General features: G+C 40.8%; 1 protein-coding gene across 7 annotated transcripts in view; it reads left to right on the top strand.

Moving 5' to 3' along the window:
* RAPH1 (Ras association (RalGDS/AF-6) and pleckstrin homology domains 1) overlaps positions 1-23,377 on the top strand; it is a 360,831-nt gene that overhangs the window by 265,136 nt on the left and 72,318 nt on the right. For all 7 annotated transcript variants that reach the window (XM_029606311.1, XM_029606310.1, XM_029606309.1 and 4 more), the window contains 2 exons: positions 5,565-5,642; positions 19,189-19,348. In XM_029606311.1, the coding sequence (XP_029462171.1) occupies positions 5,565-5,642; positions 19,189-19,348 (238 nt within the window). The remainder of the gene's footprint in view (positions 1-5,564; positions 5,643-19,188; positions 19,349-23,377) is intronic.

Raw genomic sequence — 23,377 nt, 5'->3', positions numbered from 1 at the left:
GACTTCTGCAATTTCTGCATGGCAACGCATTTGGGCCTTCCCCTATTCCCTCCCAGTCTGCTCCAATTATGGAGCGGACTGAGAGGGGAACTTCCCTACCCTCCTACCTAAACTCCCCTCTCCTCCCCACCCCCTAAACCCTACATTATTTTTTTTTTGTTTTACAACTTCATCTCCTGAGCTGAAGTAAGTTGCGTGTGCCGGCAGGCTGCCTGCACGTGGGTCTTTGGGACAAACATCAATGGCGCTGTCCCAGCCCGCCCCTTCAAAGAAGCCCGGAACTTATGCGCGGACCGGGGTTTATACATGTGGGCGGACCCCTTCGAAAATTTGCTCGGCACGCACAAGACCCGGCCGCGCGCATAAACCCTGGGATTTATGTGCGTTGGCCTTTTAAAATCTACCTGTTATTGTAACATTATTGTTTTATACTCTGAGAACTAATAATATATCTTATCCTTGGTGAGCAGCCATCACTGAGAAAACTGAGATGGGTTTTGTAAAGCAACAAAAATTTAACAAGGTCCGGCCGCTGATGCTTTGACCTGCTCCAGATAGCTTACAAATCTGCTACGGCTCAAGGTATCAGCAACCGGATGTCAACAAATTTTTGTTACTTTACAAGAAACAGTCTTGGTTTTCTAATTAAATATTGGCTGCTCAGTAAGTATAACATGTATTATTAGTTCAGGGAATATAACACAATGTTGTTACAATAAGCATTTCATTTTCATCTATACAACAACTTATACAATCTTTTTGGGTGATAGAATGTTACTTGGCAACTTTTACAAATTTTATACCTGCCTGTGCTTTATTTTTTATCACAGGTTTAAAAGAATCTGAAGCTATGAGACCTATGTTAGCGCTATGAGCATCATCGTGCCCCTGAAGCAGAAATGCATTTTTTTGAAACGCTGGCTCGGCATCAGCCTGGAGTTTCCCACGGTCATATCGGGCAGCTCGTGTCATCTAGACTCTCAGATGTTTCTTATAAGTCTGTTTACTACATAATTGCTGAAGATTTTCTTACTGGTAATCATTAGAAACCCGTTAAGGTCTTCATGGACATTTTGTTTTTAAGTGTAAGTTTGAAAAATATTTAAAAAAATCATATAGCAAGAGGACTGTGAAGAGCTATGATAAATGATCAATGACTAAAATTCTGGCAATGTTTTATTGGACCTAAGACATCTGTTGATGATAAAAGTCCAAGAAACCCACTAATAATACAAAATGAGTTTTTGTTTTCGGTTTGCTGAGGGACTAGGCTGGACTTTTTTCCCTACATGTTGTTTTGCTGTTTCACTCTAGTGGTTCATTCTGTTTGGTGTCAGGACAATGCTAAGCCATTGTTAGATAATGACGTTGGGAAAAGTTGAGAAATTGTAGCCAAGGCTTTTTTGGCAAGGTGATACTGTTTAGTAACTGTACATGGGGATGTGCCTGCATTGTAACTCACCTTGAGCTCAGGTTTGGAAAGGCGAGAATTCAAATCTAAAATCCAAATCCCCATTGCTTGAGCTCCTCCAAAAATAAGTAGGATTTTTTTTCTCTGCATTATGACAGAAAAGGGGGGGGGGGGGGGTTTGTGTGCAATAATTTTTTTCCAGTGGTTACATGTCATTAAATTATTGATATTTTGATTTTAAACAACAAAGTCACTCTCAAAGACTTGAGCAATTACCTGGCATGGTTTTAACTTTTCAAAACAAATTAAAAAAAAAAATGGAAACCCTTAGGGACCCCTACAGCACTTGACAACAGGCTTAAATGTACTGAAACATATGAGCTTCAAAAAGTTCCAACACCGGACAAACCCTTCTAATAAATGCAAAAAAAAAAAAAAAAAAGCCAAAACTCTCAAAATCAGTATAACACAAATAAATTCAATGTCTATGAATACAATATTACAAGTTATAAAATACATGAAAAACTACTTATCTTTAAATCAAATGATCCAAAAATAGTTCGGAGAGATTCAAAATAGAAATTCCAAAGCAAAAACAGTTGCGGAGCATAGATCTTCTGCAGCTGCAAATTCTCCAAACCAGCCGCCTGGGTCCACGTTTTGTGGCAAGCTGCTTCAGGGCAAGCCACTTGCACCCAAAGGATTAAACAAAACCTGCCGACTGCATAAATATTCAAAAGTGAACAGTCTGCCACAGCATTCGCTGTTGACGCAACCTGTTTTTCCTTTGCTTTATATAGTATTTGTAAACATTGAATTTGTTTGTTATAGTGATTTTGAGAGTTTTTTGCATATATTAAAAGGCTTTGTTCAATGAGGCCCATATGTTTCAGTACATTTAGCATTGTGAAGTGTCTTAGTGCTGTCTGAGGTTTCCCCCTTCTTTTTTTTTGTTTTGAAAAATTAAAACCATGCCAGATAATCTGTCAAGTTTTTGACAGCAATTTTATTCTTGTGATCTTCACTGGGAAAGTTTTGCTTGATTGTTTAGAAAGCCATATATACAGCTGCATTTTTAAAGATTAATGTTTCTGACTTAAGTTAATAACTCTATGATGGTCTCAAAATAGCACAAGTAAATAGAAAATCATCCTCCATACTTATTAAAGATTCATGCAGAACAAAATGAAGGGCTTGGATGTTGTGTTAACCAGATCAGCCTATGAGTTTCCGTGCCTTCTTATTCAGGATTCTGAGATGAGGGAATCTTCCTTCAGCTACCAGGCTCCAATCCTCTGGAAAAATCTTCCTCCGGACATCCATTGCAAAATCAAATTATTTAAAAATTTAGGAAGTGAAAGTTTGTTTCTCTCCCGCCCCCCCCCCCCCCCCCCCCCCCAACCAGGCTTTTGATGATCTTTGTTATAACATTCATGTAGCAGTTCCCCCTCAGCCAGATATCCTCCGCCAGCTTGTTTGTCTTATTTTGATTTGTTGTATTCATTTTGTTTTAATTTAGATTGTTTGTGTACACTTTATTTACGGCCTATTTATATTTTATGATATTATGCTTTTTTGATATGTTTCTTGATTGTACCACCGCCTGGATAATGTGATATACAGGCGAGATATGAAATTTTAATAAATGAAATGAGATCTCTATTTAAGGAGCACTAACTCATCCTCTGCCAAAGATATAGAATTAAGTTATTTTTTTATTGAATGAGTTTAAATGAATTAAGATGAGATGTCTGCCTATGGTTTTTTTTTTGTTTTTTTTTTTTATTAAAAAAAAATAAAGTATAGAGAGCATTTCCCTTTTCAGCACACAATAGAAACATAAAAAGCTTTACATCTTCAACAATGTCCTTTATAGTCATTTCTTTATTTATGTCCTTAATAATGCATTGATCTTGTCTCCTGTTTCTTGAGTTATGTGAAACCACCTTTATGATAGGGGAGGGGGAAAAAAGGTCTGAGTGAGCATACAGGTACAAACGGTTGTAATAAAACGCATTTGTTCTTCTCCTAATTGGTTTTTTTTCTGGGTAATGTTTCATTACCCCTCTTTATATCATAAAAGATTAGGTTGCTGACCAGCAAGTCCCCCACTGTCTTTATTTTTTCCAGTGTGTAGTTGCAAAGTACGGTCCTGGCATGAGACAAGATAAAGTCAAGGAATAATAAGCGGTTTAGAAGAAGACGCTGGGGAGCAGAGCTGGTTGTGCCCACATTTTTCCCTTAAGAAACCACTTGCATAACTGGAAACAAACGAACCTCTGCTGTCAAAGAGCTTACCAGAAAAGCGTTGACCATGAAGACTGGGTTAGCAGGGGAGAAGGCATATGGATTCTTACATTCCAGGAAGAAATGACATAGATCCCTCAGTAATTTCTTTCTCTATTCTTGAGGATTATGCATTTGTTTTGAAAGTACAGTAGTGGCGCAACAGCCTGTGTTCCTTGGCAGACAGAGGCAGGAGACATTTCCCAGAGCGAAGGTTCCAGCGCGGGCTTTTGCAAAGTTTCTATTTTCTTGGCAAATTCATTGCCTTGTGCAACGATCCAGATGTCAAAACTTTGTCAACTGAAGTTATATATACCCTGCAGTTTATTTTTCTGGAAAAAAATGCTTTTGGAGATGTCATTGTCAGTATTAGCGATGTTTTAGTGCTAGAAAGTGCATGCAAGTGCAGCTGTTTTTTGTGGGCATCGGGCGAGAGAGGTGAGGCTAGGAGGCAGCATTGTTTACCTGCTCTCACTTTCTCCTGCTCCCTCAGCAACTCTGGTTGACAGGATTTCTTAAAGGTAGATTCAAGAACTAGATAAAACCAAGTAGTTTAAAAGCAAACAAATTTCATAAAAGTCAGAGTACATAAAATAGATTGTTTATTTTGTTTAAAAATAAGGGTTCCAAGAGAACATGTTGCTGCTCTAGCAAGATGCCTATGATTTTATCATCTTGCCTAAAGCGTTTGAGGGAAACGAGTATTCCCTGCCCGTGGAACCATTGTAGGTTAGGAGATCTTTTCTTGAATCAACCAAAAATGACCTTGCATTAAATGAGCATGTGCAGTCACAGGTCCCTTCTTTAAGGAAGGAAACCTGTCTAGTCTCCAGTGCTTATATACAACAATACCTTTTGTAGACCAACAACAACAAAAAAAGGTAGCACAGTCTACAAAGATTCCAGTCTTCTCCAGGGCAAATATAGCTATTGGAAGACTTCTCCTGGCAGCAACATCTATAGGTGTGTTCCAAAGAAACAGCAAGAATAGCTTAAAGATATTAAATGTCATGACCAGAATCCACTTAGCCCTCATTTATAGAAGATATTTGGCTTTGAGCATGCAAAATTCAGGAAGCTACCTCCAGCAAGCAGCACTGCTTTTTCAGTTTTACTTCACTTGACTAACAAACCCAATTTTTTCCTGTAATCAAGCTTTGTTTTGTTTTTTTTTCCCTTGCATAAAAAAAAATGCTAATTTCAAATCCGGATTTAGGAGTTCTATTTCAGTACTCGCACTGAAAAACAATGGATTATAGGAAAAATGGGGGTGAACGGTGGAGGAAAGAGAAAAAATTTGTTTTAAGGAATCCACATTGATGTTAGTCGCTTAATCGCTTTTATGTTGAAAATGTTTATTATAAGATTATAAGAACTTTAAAAAAAAAAAAAAGGGGGGGGGAATCTGTTTTTATGAGAAGAATTTGGTCCGTGTTCCTGTTTTATGGCACTTGCAGGTGGAATAGTAAGTTCAATCTGCATTACCAAATCTTTTTGGTAATGGACGATATTATTATTATTTGGATGATATTATTATTATTTGGACGATATTATGGGGAGTTCAATTTATAATGGAGGATGAGGTAAAGAATAGGATAGCTTGATACCAAAAGATGATAAAGATGCCGAAATATCATGTCATGTCAGCAAAGCAGCACAAGTAAGGTTTACAAACATCAGAAACTATTTGTGTAAGATGCTAGTCGTCTTGTAGCCACCTGTTTCAAAAATATTTTCCTCTTGATCATTTCTGATGATTTAAGTCATGATGGTTGCTTTCTCAGTTCCATATTTAGCTATTCCCCATCATATACCTGGCCTCAAAACTATTGCCTGACATTTGTTTAATTGAAATATATCTCCACAGGAAGAGCAGGCTGCTAAACTGAAAGCAGAGAAGATCCGGGTGGCACTAGAGAAGATCAAGGAGGCACAAGTTAAAAAGGTAAACTATATTTTTGTGAGCTTGATTCATTGGGGTCTGTTCCTGTGGATACAGAATGGGTCAAAAGCTTTTTGTTTCAATCACTGATTCATTAGGCTGCCTCATGACCTAAAGCTCAGGTGTCCCTATCAAACATCTCTTGGAATTCTCTTTCATCCACTGAGATTTGTTGTGTATGCAAGTTTCACCATTAGGTGCCTGGATGTATTTGGTTAAATTAACTGACCTGATTTGGTTCTCAAGTGCCTTGCATTACATCTTTTGATATTCGATAGACTTGGGCTCATGGTTTTAGGCAGTGGTTCTCAACCTTTTTTCGTCATAACACACCTGACAGATGATGCTTACATGTGTGACACATTGCATACTACATTTAACAACTATACTAAAAAAAAGAAATCCTCGATAATATTTTATTGACAATGATGCAGGAGAAAGATAACATTCTTTAATTTCAATAACTGCTTATAAAATATCATTACATATTTTTTTCACAAAAATGTTAATCTTTGCTTACTGCATCAGTGAGAAATCTGGGACTGATAAGCATATGCAGCACACAGTTTTTCGATACCAACTCTCATGCATTTCACTGTCAACCTCAAAAAGTTCTGACCTCTTCTGGGGTTTATACAGAGCAGAAATAGGAATTTTCCCCTTTCAACTCACCATACAAAAATATATTCAAATTCTTGTATCCCCTCAGTAATAGTACTTCAAAATCCCTTCCCTGTCAGCCACTTTGTGAAATAACATGAAAACCTGCTAAAAAGGCATTTAGAAATGATATAGCATACCAGCCATAAGAATATTAGCACCCAGGACTTGAAAGGCAACAGCCTTAACCTGTGAAAAAGTAAAGACTGCAAATATAAAACACAGTACACTTACTACTGGAAAAACAAAGAAAGCCAGACTGCTCTAGATTCCTACACAGAATCTACATCCTAGTTAGCAGAATCCCCCCCTCACCTCTGTCAAACAAGCAGAATACAGACTGACTCTTATCTAATACAGAATAAAGGACCATAAATTATAAACAAGCGTACAGAGAAAACTGAAACTCCAAGAAGCTGGGGGGAGGGAGGTGTAGCAGGATGGCAGGATACCTGCAACATTTCTGGCTTGGATTGGTGGTGGCAGTGATTGCAAGGTTTAAGGGAAAAACAGCAACAGGGAGCAGTGATGAGGAATTTTAAGTACCAGCTCCTTCTCTGCACTCTCCTCCAGCAGTAAGCACATGTGGCTGTTATAGAAGCATAGGCTTGCTATGTCAAATTTTTGGTGACACACCTTCCACCTCTAGGTAACACAGGTTGAGAACCACTCGTTAAGGCAGAGCTTTCCAAACTTTTCATGTTGGTGACACACCTTTTAGACAAACATAATTTCACGACACGGAAATTCAGTCTACTAGTAAACCAGAGGTTAAAGGTTAAACGAACGAAACATATTTCGACAATTTATGTATGTTTCCTTAAATATATACATAAATAAAATGTTTCACGACACAACCTATCTCATGAAAACCTTAAATTTATATTAAAATATATATTCCAAGATTCATGTTATTGTTATAATTTATGAGAAACAATAATAAAACAAATTGTCTGTCCCCCACACACACTCATCTCTCTCCCTTCCCCCCAGCACATGTCTGGCCCCCACACATTCATATCTCTCCCCCTCAAGCACGTCTGTCCCCCCAGCACGTTTGCCCCCCACTCACTCATCTCTCTCCCCCCAGCACATGTCTGGCCCCCACACTCATGTACCTCGTCTTTTTGGTTGTTGCCAGTTAAGTGCTTCACTCCCTTCCATGATCACCAGACACTGTTGCTTGCAGTCAGCACTCCTCATGGCCAGGCCTCATCGGCAGCAGCAGCCAATGCAAGGATGGCTGGGCTCGTTCCACCCACCAAGCCCCCCAAAAAAACGCGATTGACAGCAAAAATCACCCAATAATAAGCAACCCATAAACTGAAAAAAAAAAGTGAATCTCTAGACAAAAAAAAGCCCAAACTCGCATCAGAGTTGACCGGGCTTGCGCGACACACCTGCACACTGCAGGCGACACACTAACGTGTCCCGACACACAGTTTGGAAAGCTCTGCGTTAAGGAGTAGTACATCCCAGTTGAAGAATTGCATGTGAACAAGCAAATGGATGTGCATTACATGTGTTCAGATGCCCTTGGTTTTGCATGCATGCTTGGAGGGCATGTATTTGAGTACAAAAGCGGCCGGGTTTTGCATGAGCTGAACCAGATGTCTTATGGCTTTTACCTACACATCAACAAAATCCTTTCTTTGTATTAATCAAATTTCCTAAAGAATTTATTTTGAAAAATGTGAGACAAGCTGAAAAAATAGCATTAGCCATTTTAGAGAGAATGCTTCACAGATTATTCCTGAAGTTTCTGTCCGGTGGACATTCACCAGACAAACTTGTGTTTCTTGCGAGGCTGCGAATTATGAACGTAATCATCTGTAAATTCAGAAACAGGAGCATTTCAAGAGTGAGTAGAACTGAAGTGGGAAGGACTGAATATATTGATGGCACGTGGAGAAGGCAATCGTCAAAGTAATTTACGAAGATAAATGGCATTTTGCCCATGTAAATTAGCCATCTGCAGATTGCCCTCCCAGGGACAGTAACTTTTAAAAAGGCATGGGTAAGCATATTTGTGTGATTACGTCAGCCCTGTCATTTTATAACATTTGCGCGTGTTATAAAATAGCATGGCTGTGCGGTCATGTGCCAAATTTTAAGTGGGCATGCGTATGTACGTACACAGAAATCCCGCTTCTACTGCATAATCAGACTTTTTAAGGGGCACCACACGCCACCACTATTCCCAATTTTTAATCAGTTCGACCCCAGTTCACCCTGGTTTGATAGGCCTTCACTCCCCCCAGTTAGCCCCAACCCTTAAAACACCACAGATCTGCCTAGTTTTCTTTAAATTTTAACTTATACAGCATCCATTTTTTTAAAAACTTTCGAGATGTGTGCACAGTGAGATATATGCGCGTATCTCAGTGGCTCTTGAAATCTGCTTGGTACACACAAGCCTGATTTTTTTTCACACATCTCCTAAGTAATGCTCGCGTCAGGCTTTTAAAATTCACCTCTCAATGTGGCTAAAAGTATTCTCATTGCACCACGCACCACATTAAGAGGAGGCATTCCCTGCAGCGTGTTTTGTTCAGGGGAAGGGAAAATAACACACATTGATTGCATTTTTAACATTATATATGTTATTTTCGATGAAAAAAGCAACCGTAGAAAAAGGCAGTGCAAATGTCCATGGGTACAGTGAACACGTGGCAAGCTTCATCAGACCGAGCATGCACATATTTTGCTTTGGAATTTAGGGCAAGGTCAGCAGGTAAAACACGCTTGCAGACTTTGACCCAAAATGCATAGTTTGAAAGTTGCCCCCAGGTTCTGAAAAATGGTTGGTTGTCAGTGGCTCGTGGTATTGTGTAGGTGGTGGGGCATTTTATGTTGTAGTGAGTGTAGACTTGCCAATTAAGGGGCCAATCTATTAAAGCAAATTAACACTGTCACAAGTGTTAGTGTGCAAAAAAGCACTGTTAGCATGTCTAAGCTAGGTTTACGCATGATAACAGCTCTATTACTGTTCGTAAATGAGCTTGCTAATGTGTGTAAATTGTCATGCTAAGGTAATGAGATGCAAAACTATGCAAAATAGCTCTTTACTTATCAGCGTAGCTAAATGTATATATATGCAGGACTGCTTCACAGAGGCATTAAAAAAAAAAAGTGAACTATACCTCAGGGAGGAGTAGTCACATTTTTGCATCTGTATATAAAGTGTGTGTGCATTTGGACTTACCTCATTTACATGTCATTAACATGGGGCGTTAATATGCACACAAAAAAACACCGTGTTTACACACATTAACGGCTGATGTTAGGGCACTTCAGTATGACTGCTCCTAAATGCTTAGTGATAAATTGAGGGAGTTTATCACGGAAGGGCTGCTTTTCTTGAGGCATGAAGAAAAATGTTGACTGATAGGAGTGCTTCGTAGAAGAGGTGTCATTTGTTTTATGTCTAGTATATTTTTATTTCATGTTTTATGTTTCTGAATAAAATGTGCACTTTTTATTTAATTACCTTCTCCTGTTTATAGAATCTTTCCTGCAGCTATTTGAGCTATGTTCATGCTTTACTTGTATTGCCTGCATGGCATTCTCGTAAGGGCTCTCGGCATGGTGCCCTGGTTTACGTGGATTTATAATGGTAGGTCTAGCTAAGTAGTAGGTGCTCTCAAAGACTCCTTATCTCCTTAAGAGTGAAGTAAAATTCAAAGGACCAACGATACTGATGTTTTATCTGCCAGCTCAAGTTATTTAACAGAATAATAGGTTGCTAGTACTGCAAGCTTTAAAATTTGACATTTCTTATAGAAAAATGCTAAAGACTATGCAACCCTTTCATTGAAGCAACGATACAGATTTTTGAAAATGGGACATTTCATGAGTTGGCAATAAGATTCTTGAATATAAAAATTTGGCAGAATCAAGAGAATGTTGAGAACTGGAAGAAGGCTGACTACAGCGGACACATTTGTCATGTGTGAAATGTGCTTCTTTGTTACACTGCCTCCAGTTTAGGTGTCCATTCTGCTAAGACATGGAAAAAGACACATGTAAACTAGAAGGATGCATATCTTCTGTAGTATATAGCATGGAAAGCAACTGGCAGTTTCCAGTCAACCCAGTGAGGTAATGCAGAGGCTCATTCAGAATATGAAGTTGGGACATTCTGTGGAATGAAACACATTTCTGTCATTAAATGTAAAATTAACTTTTTCAAGATTCTGCTGTATTTCATTGTAGTTAACATTTGGCAGAAGCTGAAATGGACAGTGAGAACTTTTGACATTAGTCTTAATAACCATATAATGATGCAGAAGAATCTTTGATCTACGCTATAAGGAAATTAAAACGGCCAAAGAAAAGCTGTTTGTAATAGATTTTTCTCTCTTAATTCTAGACCTAGATCTTTGTCCCATTTCATAGATTTACCTGCAAATCTAGTTTCTTCTTAGACCGTCCCCAGCATACAATATACATGGATTATTAGGTGCTGGAAACCTATGCATTCTGAAAGTAGATTGGCATAGCGTTCATGTGGGTTATGCATTGTAGTCTTTATCTGCTGTCTTATTCTGTCTCTGCTTTATAAACAGTCTTGCGCAGTGCTAAAATCTTGATCAAGCTGTCAGTCAGAGATACCTAAATCTGGGGAACTTCCAGCCAGTCAGATTTTCAGGATATCCACCATGAAGATGCATGAGAGAAAATTTGCATGCTGTGGAGGCAATGCATGCAAATTTTATCTATAATGCATCTTCATGGTGGATAACCTGAAAACCCTACTGGTTTGGGAGTCTTCTAGGACAGGTTTGGGAACCACTGCTGTAGGTTCTCAAGACTGGCTTTGTTCATATTGTATTTGGCGAAGCAGTTCTTGGATTGACTTGGTACTTGCAGAAATAAATAGTAAGAGGCTTCCTTTTATCTACATTAACTTGGTTTTAAGTAGATTACCTAGCAATGAACTACTAGCAATCTGGATGCATCGCTTTTGAACAGGGAACTATTGTAGACCTATTCAAGCAATGTGAAAACAGAGTCTCTAGTGGGTATTTCATTTGCATCTTTAGAAATCACTTGCAAATTAGAAAATCTGCCATTTACTAGCTTGTGTAACAGCAAAACTTTCACTTAGGTAAGATTTAGAATGTAGAATGTACTACTGGAAAAGCCCTGGAGATAAGAAAATAAGTGCACCTATGATCATCCTGGCGAGACAGGAAGAGCTTGTCTGTTTAAGAACATCAAACACGACTGTTCCTGAAATGGGAGAAGCTTTGTCTCCTCAGTGAGATTATATTTGCACCACAGGTGTTCTGAGTATTTTGAGTACTCTGAAATGCATCACAATTGTAATACTGGATGTATTGGAAACTGGAAAAAATATAGTGCTGACTTGATCCATTTTCAAGGTAGAATTTGTTTTTCTTTTGTTAGGTAAAGGTAATTAACCTTCTCAAGGGGAAAACCAATATAAAAAAAAAAAGGCAGTAGAGCCGGAGGTAGGCAGCTCTAGTTCTGGGGTGCCAACAAAGGGGTCTGGACTTCAGGATGTCCACATGAAAATGAATGAGCTATATTTGCTTGCACTGCCTCCATTTATGTAAATATATCTTAAGCATATTCATTGTGGATGTCTTGAAAACCAGATCTGTTCTGACTCTGAAGGAGATTTACCTGGCAGATTCATGAGCATACTCCCCCCCCCCCCTCCCCCCATCTAGACTGTTTTACAGTAGATCCACCTGATGAGATGGGAAAGATCCTCTTGATCCACATTATTTCCGCACACTCCTCACATTTGTTTAGTGGATTTTAATGGATTCTCAGCAGCAGAGCCATGTTATTGCTACCTTATCCAGTCACAGGGAGGGTAATTTATAGCAACCTGCATAGGGCACATTTTCAAAGCAGATTTATATGTATAAGTCTGTTTTGAAAGTTCCCAGGTTGTGCAGCTCTATGTGTAGACATCTATGCAGGAATTTACACCTGCTCAAGCAGGAGTAACCTTTTTCATTTATGTTTATGCATGGAAATGCTTTCCCTACCCCCAAATCTGCCTCCACCCCTCCCAGAACACCTACCATGAATGCCGAGAAAAATGCACACATAATCTTCTGTATACATCTCCCTGGGTAAATTTCAAAAGCTGATGTAGAAGAGGACTGGAAGGCTCATCTGCATACTGCTCCCAGCATCCCCCGGGAGAGGACTCCAGAGGTCACAGCGAGCGAGCCAGGCTTTGAACTCCATAGCCCCAACTTCCAGAGGCCCCGCACCAGTCCAGGAGGGTATAGAGTCCAACAGGATAAAGATCATACAAGAGACTAAATGCCCAGTAGAATAATAGGGGTAGAAATCCCATGTGTGTTGGGTAAGAGTATAGTGATAGGAGTATACTACCATCCATCTGGCCAAAATGATCAGACAGATGATGAAATGCTAAGAGAGATCAGGGAAGCCAAAGATGGTTTACAAGGGTGATGACTCAGATGAACTGAACCAAATCACTGTATACCTGGAAGATGTAGTAGGCCAGATTGACAAACTAAAGAATAGCAAATCACCTGGACCAGATGGTATGCATCCCAGGTTTCTGAAGAAACTCAAAAATGACATTTCAGGTCTATTACCGTACTTTTCGCACTATAAGACGCACCTGACCATAAGACGCACCTAGGATTTAAAGGAGGAAAATAAGAAAAAAAAATTTGGTCCCCATGATGGGCTCTGTACGGAGCTCCCACTGGTGGCTGTCCGTGGAATATTTTTTCAGTTTTGTTTTTTATAGTAAGGCAGAGAACATCCACACAGGTACTCTCACTCACTGGTTTTCTCTTCCTCACATCATTCATAGGCTCTTCCACCTCCCCAAATATACACACAGGCTCTTTCACACTCACTAGCTCTCTCCCCCACAGGCTCTCGCACATACAAGCTCTCCTCCCCAACACACACACACTCTCACTGGCTCTCCCTCACATATATACATACCCACAGACAATCACACACTCAGACTCTCTCCCTCATACACACAGCTCTCACACCAGTTATTTTAAACTTTCATGACTGCTCCAAAGTTCAATAATAAATAGCCAGGGCTATATTACATTGATTAGGAGAGCAATTTGCTCTCAACATTTCAACAGGTAGCCACTTAATCAGCACAGGCAGTAATTCTATTTGCTTTTCTTTAATTTCAGCTGTCCAAGACTGCTAATCAGTTCTGAAAATCCACATTGCTTCATATGCAAGAAACATTTTATCATAAATCACTGAACCTATACCATGAACTAAAAAAGTAAAGGTTTGTATCGTGTCCACTATCCCAGGCAGTATATTACCCTCATGATTTTCTAATATATCTAAATAAATGAGAAGGAAATGGCCTGTACCGCCGACTTTCGCCAGTAAGATGCACCCCGGGAACAGCAGACCGGCAGGGAGCTCAAGCTCTGCCAGCAGAAGATGATACATGGCATCAAAGTTTATGGTTAGTACAGGCCATTTCCTTCTCATTTGTTTAGATATATTAGAAAATCATGAGGGTAATATACTATATATATTATGATAAAATGTTTCATGCATTTGACCTTTGCCACCATACTGATTGGCTGAGTTGGGAGGAGGAGGAGGGGGACAGCGCGCGAGAAGGAGAGACGCTACATTCACTCCATAAGACGCACAGACATTTCTCCCCCACGTTTGGAGAAAAAAGTGCGTCTTATGGAGCGAAAAATACAGTAGTCAAAATTTGTAACCTATCAATAAAATCATCCATTGTACCTGAAGACTGGAGGGTGGCCAACATAGCCCCAATATTTAAAAAGGGCTCCAGGGACGATCCAGGAAACTACAGACCGGTTACCCTGACTTCAGTGCCAGGAAAAATAGTGGAAAGTGTTCTAAACATCAAAATCACAGAACATGTAGAAAGACATGGTTTAATGGAACACAGCATGGATTTACCCAAGGCATGTCTTGCCTCACAAATCTGCTTCTTTTATTTCATTTTTTTGAAGGGGTTAGTAAACGTGGATAAAGGTGAATCGGATGATGTAGTGTATTTGACAAAGTCCCTCATGAGAGGCTTCTAAGAAAACTAAAAGGTCATGGGATAGGTGATGTCCTTTCGTGGATTACAAACTGGGTAAAGGACAGGATACAGAGAGTAGGGTTAAATGGTCAATTTTCTCAGTGGAAATCTGTAAACAGTGGAGTGCCTCAGGGATCTGTACTTGGACCGGTGCTTTTTAATATATTTATAAATGATCTGGAAAGGGGTATGATAAGTGAGGGGTTCAAATTTGCAGACGATACAAAACTATTCAATCACAAGTGGATTGTGATAAATTGCAGGAGGACCTTACGAGACTGGAAGATTGGACTTCCAAATGGCAGATGAAATTTAATGTGGACAAGTGCAAGGTGTTGCATATATGGAAAAATAACCCTTGCTGTAGTTACACGATGTTTGGTTCCATATTAGGAGTTACCACCCAGGAAAAAGATCTAGGCATCATGGTGGATAACACATTGAAATCGTCTGCTCAGTGTGCTGTGGCAGTCAAATAAAGCAAACAATCGGGCCGATACAGTAAAAATCGCGGGAGAGCGGGGGAGCGCCCAGGCCACTCTCCTGTGCGTGCGATTCAGTAAGTTAATTTATTTAAATTAGGGCCCGCGGTAAAAAGAGGCACTAGGGACACTAGCGCGTCCCTAGCGCCTCTTTTTGGACAGGAGCGGCGGCTGTCAGCGAGTTTGACAACTGACGCTCAATTTTGCAGGTGTCGGTTCTCAAACCTGCTGACAGCCACAGGTTCGGAAACCAGACACCGGCAAAATTGAGCGTCCGGTTTTCAAGCCGCGGGCCATTTTAAATTTTTTTATTTTTATTTTTAACTTTTTTAAACTTTTGGGACCTCCGACTTAATATCGCCATGATATTAAGTTGGAGGGTGCACAGAAAAGCAGTTTTTACTGCTTTTCTGTGCACTTCCCCAGCGCCGGCAGAAATTAACGCCTACCTTTGGGTAGGTGCTAATTTCTTAAAGTAAAATGTGCAGCTTGGCTACACATTTTACTTACTGTATCGTGCGGGAATGACTAATTGGGCCATCAACATGCATTTGCATGTTGCGATCGCTATTAGTCTCGGGGGGGTTGGATGCGCATTTTCCACGCGCTATTACCCCTTACTGAATAAGGGGTAGTGCTAGCGCGTTGAAAACGCGCGTCCAAATGCCGGTTAACAGTGCACTCCTAACCTACAGGCCGATACTGTACAGTGCGCTCCACCGGAGCGCACTGTACTGTATCTGCCTGTAGGTTAGGAATTATTAGAAAGGGAATGGTGAATAAAACAGAAAATGTCAATGCATCTATCACTCCAAGGTGAGACCACACCTTGAGTACTGTGTACAGTTCTGGTTACTGCATCTCAAAAAAGATATAGTTGCGATGGAGAAGGTACAGAGAAAGGCGACCAACATGATAAAGGGGATGGAACAGCTCCCCTATGAGGAAAGACTAAAGAGGTTAGGACTGTTCAGCTTGGAGAAGAGACAGCTGAGAAGGGGATATGATAGAGGTCTTTAAAATCATGAGAGGTCTAGAATGGGTAGATGTGAATTGGTTATTTAATCTTTCGGATAATAGGAGGACTATGGGACACTCCATGAAGTTAGCAAGTAGCACATGTAAAACAAATCTGCGAAAATTATTTTTTCCTCAAGGCACAATTAAGCTCTGGAATTTTTTGCCAGAGTATGTGGTTAGTGCAGTTAGCATAGCTGGGTTTAAAAAAGGTTTGGATAGATTCTTGGAGGAGAGGTCCATTGATTGCTATTGATCGGGTTGACTTGGGGAATAGCCACTGCTATTGCTGGCAGCAGTACCATGGGATCTACTTAAGTGTTTGGGTACTTGCCAGGTACTTGTAGTCTGGATTGGCCACTGTTGAAAACAGGATGGTGGGCTTGATGGACCCTTGGTCTGATCCAGTATGGCAGTTTCTTATGTATGCACTCAGACTGGCGTTTATGTGCCTAAATCGGCTTTTGAAAATTACCTCCTTAGTGAGCCCGGTCCTCCAGTCTGTCTTTGGACACTTGTCAGTGGTCTGCTCCATGATCTGCTCTTGGCCACAGCTACACATTTGATTGTTTGCGGCCCCATCTGAACTCAGTTGTAGCACCCTGGCTCTAACCAGAGTGAAAAAGCTTGAGGAAAACCTACTGTCAGCATGGTAAGTCAAACCTTAGGGGTTGAATGGCAGGGTTAACAACAAGGCAATGAATTGGTTATTTCAAGGGATACCCATTTAATCATGAAATCTCAGTTGGCAATCTCATCTATTGTTGGTATCAAAAGCAGAGGCGAGTCAAAGTTGAGCTGAAAAGTCTCAAAATAGTGCATGGTTTCCCAAACTGTGGGTTAGGATCCCAAATGGGCTCACAAAAATTTCAGCTGAGGGCACAAGTATCTCAAATTGAAGCACACGTCAGGTGCCAGCTGCAGCATTAATAGTGAAAGTCAGTATCAGGCATGTGAGCCAGCTGTGGCTCTGCTCTTGCATAAGTTCTCTGGTAACAGTAAGCCCTGCTCAAGGAGGAATCTGGGCCACTGTAAGGCTTGTAAGCAGGAAGTAGGTCACACCCCTCATGTTGACTTTCATCACTTATGCTGTTGCCATTTGCAGATCACGGTCTAGATCAGACCCAGCCCCCTAAGGGAAGGGGATGGTTAGGTATACACAGGCCGGGCGAGATTGCCATTGCTCCTCTCTCCTCACTCACCACTAAACCTACCTAAGAGAAAACTGTTGCTCCTGTTGTCAGCCTGCTCTTCCTTCCCACCAGTTGTCATCTTCCATTTGCCCAGGGCCCAAAGAAAAATGTTGCCAGGGAAATGTTTGGAGAAGGGACTGTTGATTGGGAGGGAACAGATGCAGAGAGGTTTGAAGGTTGGATTAGGTGGCAAGTGATTGGCTGTGATGGGTGAGAAGGGGAGGATTGACAAATGATCAACTGGGGAATGTAAGAGAGGAGATAGGAGGGGAGAGAAGGGTTGGATGGCAGGAAGTTAGGCTAGAGATGAGAGTGGAAATGGGGTGAGGAGGGTATGACAGAGGATGTTAGGGATTGTAAGAAGAGTGTGGAGGTAAGAGAAATCAGCTTGGGGGATGTGAAAAGATTGAGGGAGTGAGAGGAGTTTGGGGGGATGTAAAAGGGGGATCAGTTAGAGGGTGGTGGTTGAGAGAGGGTTCTGCTGGAGGGAAGGAGGTTAAGGGAGGAGGTCATCTGGAGAAGGTGGATGCTGAGAGAGAGGAACAGCTGGAGTTTGGGAAGGGTGAGAGTAGAGGGACCCACCTCTGCTAATTTGTTTTGGTTGTTTTCTGGAGTCATGTGAATTTTCTTACTGATTCTCTTCCATCAAATGCAGCAAGACTGATCATCATCCATTAAACTGATCCAGACATTACCAATCACTGCAACGTTCTACTTCTTGTTAAACTTCAATCTTTCCTCTTATTCTACTCCCAGTTAGTTTCATCCCTGTTTTATTGTAACTTATTTTTCTATGCACTTGTTATAAATTGTAAAGTATACTCTCTTGTTATGGTTATGTACGTTATAATGTATTGCTCACCCTTTGTTTTATGTAAACCGACATGATACGAACTTCCGTGAATGCCGGTATAGAAAAACACAAATAAAATAAATAAATAAATAAAGAAGTGCTAAAATGGGGTCACATTGGATAAAAGTTTCAGAAGTCTTGTACCATGGTCTATTGAAATACATCAGAGAGAGTTACTTAAACACACAGTTTGATTGCAGTCCTGGCATAGAGTCAACACTACTCCATATATCAAATCAGTTGTCATTTGAAATGCTCCATTTCATTATCATTCTTAGATAAAATCCACTAACAATATACATTAATACCAAAAGATTTTCTGTTCTTTTGAAGGTATTAGAAAAATGTCTTTTTAATATGTTTGTAGTTTTATAGTGTTTAAACGTAAAAGAAAAAAAGTGGTGCATACTCTTACCCGATTGTTTGTTTTTCTAAAGCATATAAAGAATTTTTGGGTTTCAATCTACAGACCTTTAGAAGCTCATGAATAGGTCCCAAAAAGTTGTACATACACAGGTAGACAAGATTGTGGAAGCAGAATTGAAATACGTGTCAAGGTGGATTTTGACATTGGTGCCTGTCTATATGTGTAGGGACCCATTTATGGCTTTTTCTAACAATCTGGAGTATGAAATAAAATAATTTAAGTTTGGGAAAAGAATGTGACTATGCTCCTGTTCATTCTTTTTGCATGTTGGGTTGGGTTGTGATGCTCATCTGATTCACTGCTATCCCTAGTGCCTATTTGCTGTTAATTGCTATCACTTTTACCCAAGAAAACCTTTGAATTAAGGTAAGTGTTGGATCATTCATTTCTATTGTGTATTGGTGATCTTTCAAAGATTACATGCAAGCATTTTAGTACTTATGTGTTTGATGCCCTCAATAAGTGGTCTTAATTACTAGTTGCCAGTCATTCAGGTCTCTTTTTTAAATACCAGTTTCTCTGTAATTTTTTTGTAATATTTGGTTGACTTTTGTAACAGAATTGAAGAACCAGTGTGTGTTGCCTTTAATAATGTTTTCATTGTACATTTACAATTCACAATAGTTTATAATCTTGAATCATTTTAATGTGTGCATTCTGGGAAGCTCAGTACTACAGCATTTTTAAGGCCTTTTGTTTGTAAGCCATTTATTAGGCATGAGCTGCAGTTTTTTTTGTATTGTGATATAACCCGAGGGACTTACAGAAAATTAAATGAGTCAGAGCAGATTTAACAACTGGCGTTAACCCCTTCTGTTCTCTGTCTGCTTTCTCTCCTGGTAGCTGGTGATTCGTGTGCACATGTCTGATGATAGTTCCAAGACCATGATGGTGGATGAGAGGCAGACTGTGCGACAGGTGCTGGACAACTTGATGGACAAGTCTCACTGTGGCTACAGCTTGGACTGGTCATTGGTAGAGACCATTGCTGAGCTGCAAATGGGTTAGTGATCACCTCAGTGGCACTGATTATTTGTTCTGTAACTTACTACAATTACAGAATCCCAATAGCCAACTGTTGCACGGTGTCCAAAATCTACATCATAATATGGTGGTAGAAACTTTTTCATAAGCCTTGTGGTACTGTGAAGATTTGCTTCTGAACAAATAACTTTGATTATAAAGCTCTCAGGAGCTGGAGGAGAATTTTAAGCCAGTGTGCGTGCGGTTTAATTCATGTGTTTAAGGTTCAAATCTCAGTCCTATATTAATATACCAAGACATCAGCAAACAGATGATTCCTTTTCAGTTGTGGCTCTAGATTCTAAGTAGATACAGTATATCATAAAATAATAAAGATAAACGTTAGCTGGTCCCTAGTCTTATGCTTGCTGCAAAAATTCAGATGTGCAGTGAATATTGTTTCACACAGATTTCCACATTTAATAATCATCATCTTGTCATGTCAATTTTTAATTTCCGTTCTTAGGTCTGTCCTTACCAATTGACTTACGATCTGCCTTAATTTGGCCATTAGGTTTTCTTTCTCTCTTCCTTTGTTGCTGTCACTTGCAATATAGCTAGGGCACCACTACTCAAATGAGGCTTGCTAAGCAACTAATGTGTTAAATTAAATCAAACACTGTGCTGGCGTGTTGCTTTCCACTGGAGACGAGCAGTAAAATGAAGTTTCTAAAAGGTCAGACAAAACATTTCCTCTGAAAAGTTGTACTACATGTGATATTTTTTAAAACCTTTAACATATGTACAATATATATATATATAGAGAGAGAGAGAGAGAGAGAGAGAGAGGTGTAGACCTTCAAAACATATGCGCGCGCGTACTTTTGTTCGTGCCACCAGCGCGAACAAAAGTACACCAGATTTTATAAGATATGTGTGTAGCCGCGCGTATCTTATAAAATCCGGGGTCGGTGCGCGCAAGGCTGCGCAAAATTGGCAGGCTGCGCATGCCGAGCCGCGCAGCCTGCCTCCGTTCCCTCCGAGACCGCTTCGAAATCGGAGCGGCCTCGGAGGGAACTTTCCTTCCGCGTCCCCCCCACCTTCCCCTCCCTTCCCCTATCTATCCCACCCCCCAGCCCTACCTAAATACCCCCCCTACCTTTGTTGGGCAAGTTACGCCTGCTTGAAGCAAGTGTAACTTGCGCGCGCCGCCCCGGCATCCCCCGGCACAGGCCGCAGTGCCGGGGGACTCGGGACCACCCCCGGACACACCCCTCAGGCACACCCGCTTCCGCCCCTTTTACGAAGCCCCGGGACTTACGCGCGTCCCAGGACTTTGCATGCGCCGGCGGCCTATGCAAAATAGATGCGCCGGCGCGCAAGTGCCCTGCGCGCGTAAATCCGGGAGTGTCCGGATAGCGCTCTATACAGGAAAATGAGTTGCGCGGGCCTAACACTTCACGGGCGCTTCTTGGACGCGGCTTGCATTTGCAAGCAATTTAAATACAGTATCGAGCGGTAGGTGAGCCGGACTGTGTGTGCGGCAACTGCGGGTGCGCCCGGCACTAACGCAGCTCTCCCTACCGCTCCTTACTGTATCGGCCTGTATGGCAGGCAGTTCCATATGTTGGAAAGCATAAAATGGTTGAAAACGCCTGCGCTAAGGCATAAGCATTTACAGGCCATGCTGCCTTTAATTTTTGAAAAGCTATGTGTGCAAAAAATATTCTTTTGTGCAATCTTTTTTTTTATAAAGCTGAGTTCAAATGTGTGCGCTTCGAGCCAGTATAATGCAAATAATGTTGGGTTTTCTTCTGCGCGCTGTTTTGCTGTGTGCGCGGGGTTCACGAGCTGTGTGTGCCCGCACGCAGTGTTTACGAGCCCGGTTTTGAATGCACATTAAGTTCCATCATACAGATGGACTAAGGTCCTCATTCTGGGCGGTGCATTCCTGCTTCTAAGGATTTTATTGCAGATATATTCCATAAAGTGTTGAGCATTTTTTTTCAAATTCTGTTAGGAAAGTAAATATAATAGACCATAAAAGTTTTGAGGTTCAACAGCCATTTAAAACTTGATACTTTTAAGTCCACAGCATTTGGTTAGTGCCACACTGTATGTCATATTAAAAAAAAAATAAACCTAGTCCCAGATGTATTTAGTCCAATAGGAAGGAATTATATTTAAGTGGGCTAACACAAGAAATACAATACTCTGCCTCATATTACAAAAAAAATGTTTACTGATCTATTGTTGCACAAGAGACCCAAGTCCATATGTCACCTTGTATTCTTTCTCTGGCACATGCTGTAAAATTGACATTGGTGTGTGTCCTCTTTGGCGTTCTCAGGAATGGCGTGGACAGTGGTCTCGTGGCATACTGCTCTGACTCAGTCTAAATGGGCATGGATCATTGAAGAAAGGGCTGCTCCTCTAGCTTAATATATGAGAAGACTGGAAGATCTGCAGGGATCCCGATGCCTTTAGCTTGAAATACCTGAATCCTATTGTAATTTTAGCAGGTCTGCAAATCTGGGCCTTTGTAAATAGTGCAATACAGGACACTTTTAGAAATAATTGTAGCAGCGGCTTCTCTGCTGCACATAGTTCATGCATAAACATGTACGCTTCATTATGCAAAGGGAGCTGTAATAGTTTTGACTGTCTTCTATGCATACCAAAACTCCAGTGTGGTTTTGTTTTAAACACATCAATCAACTACATTGACTTTTCTACAGTAACAAAAATGTTACTGTGTTGGAATATAAACGATCTGAAAATGCCCTACAAACAAAAAAATCACAAGAGATTCAATGGCACAGAAACCTCTATGTAAGCCTCGTAAAATCTGAATTTTCAGCCACACAAACTTATACAAACAAATTGGCTTTTTATGTGTCAATTTTTTAGGGTTTTCTGAGCTTCTTCATTGATGGTCTTGAGTCTTAGTAGGAAAATAAGTGAATCTGACCATGAGGGAATTGAAAACTTTACAGACTCCTTGGAGATAGCTAGCTTTCTTCATTCTGTTCTTTTCCACTTTCCAGCTTTTCTTGCAAGTCATCCTGTCATAAAACTAAATCATGTCTAATGTGATTTAAAGAACTGGACTCATCTGAGCAGTAACAGGTTTGGATTTGTCAGTAGGCACATTAGGCCTGTGTCCAGGGCAGCAGAAGTCTGATGGGCAGCAGGCGGGCTGAAGATTTGCTGCCTTTCAGCTGTGCTGAATCTCACTCAACAGAAAACAGCCCTCGCCTGGGAACAGGATCGTTTTGGGGAGATTAGGAGGGGCTGAATATAGATCATTGGAAGGTGGAGGCTGGGGGAGGGAGCATATGTCTGTATGAGAGAGAGGAGAACCAAGGGTAGGGGACAGTGTTCATGTGCGTGAGAGAAGGGATGGTGCAAAGTGTGTGTGTGTGTATGTCGGATGTTAGAGAGGAGGAGCAGAAGTGAAGCATGGTAAAGACACCTCCCTCCCTTGATCTTGGATTCTATCCCCTACCCTGTAACCATCCTTCCTTCCTTCCTCTCCCAGATCCTGGAACTCCCTAACCCTTCCTATTCCCTCCTCCCCTTCCTCAATCCAAGAACTTCCCTCTCTCTCTTTCCCTTTCCCCATCTCAGATTCCTGATCTTCCTAATCTCTCATCCTCCTTATCCCTTGTCCGCTTTCCTTCTCACACTTGCCCATCCTTCTCCCTTCCTCTCCCCCATCTGTCTCCTCCTTGTACCAGATACTTGAGATCACTTGTCTTCACCCGATAAAAAAATAAAATAATAATAGTGTAAAGCTACTTTATTTTTATAACGGAATATAAAAGGCGGAAATGTTTTCCAGTTTCCTTCAGAAGTCTTTAATTTTGCAGTAGGATTCACCCCTGAGTTGCCACAGGAATTTAGGAGACTGTGCCTTAGACCACCTGCTCCCTGTTGTCCGCCCATGGGGGGGACAAGGAAGTGGGGGTGACAGGACCAACAGTGCCTAGGGGTGCCAAAATACTAAATCCGTCACCAAGTAGTAGTATGTATTTGCTTATAATTCCCAACTCCATATATCTTACCA

This window comes from Rhinatrema bivittatum, chromosome 6 (assembly GCF_901001135.1).
Source record: "Rhinatrema bivittatum chromosome 6, aRhiBiv1.1, whole genome shotgun sequence".
NCBI lineage: Eukaryota > Metazoa > Chordata > Amphibia > Gymnophiona > Rhinatrematidae > Rhinatrema > Rhinatrema bivittatum.
Note: the sequence above shows the minus strand (reverse complement) of the source record. Positions and strands in the feature narration are given on the sequence as shown.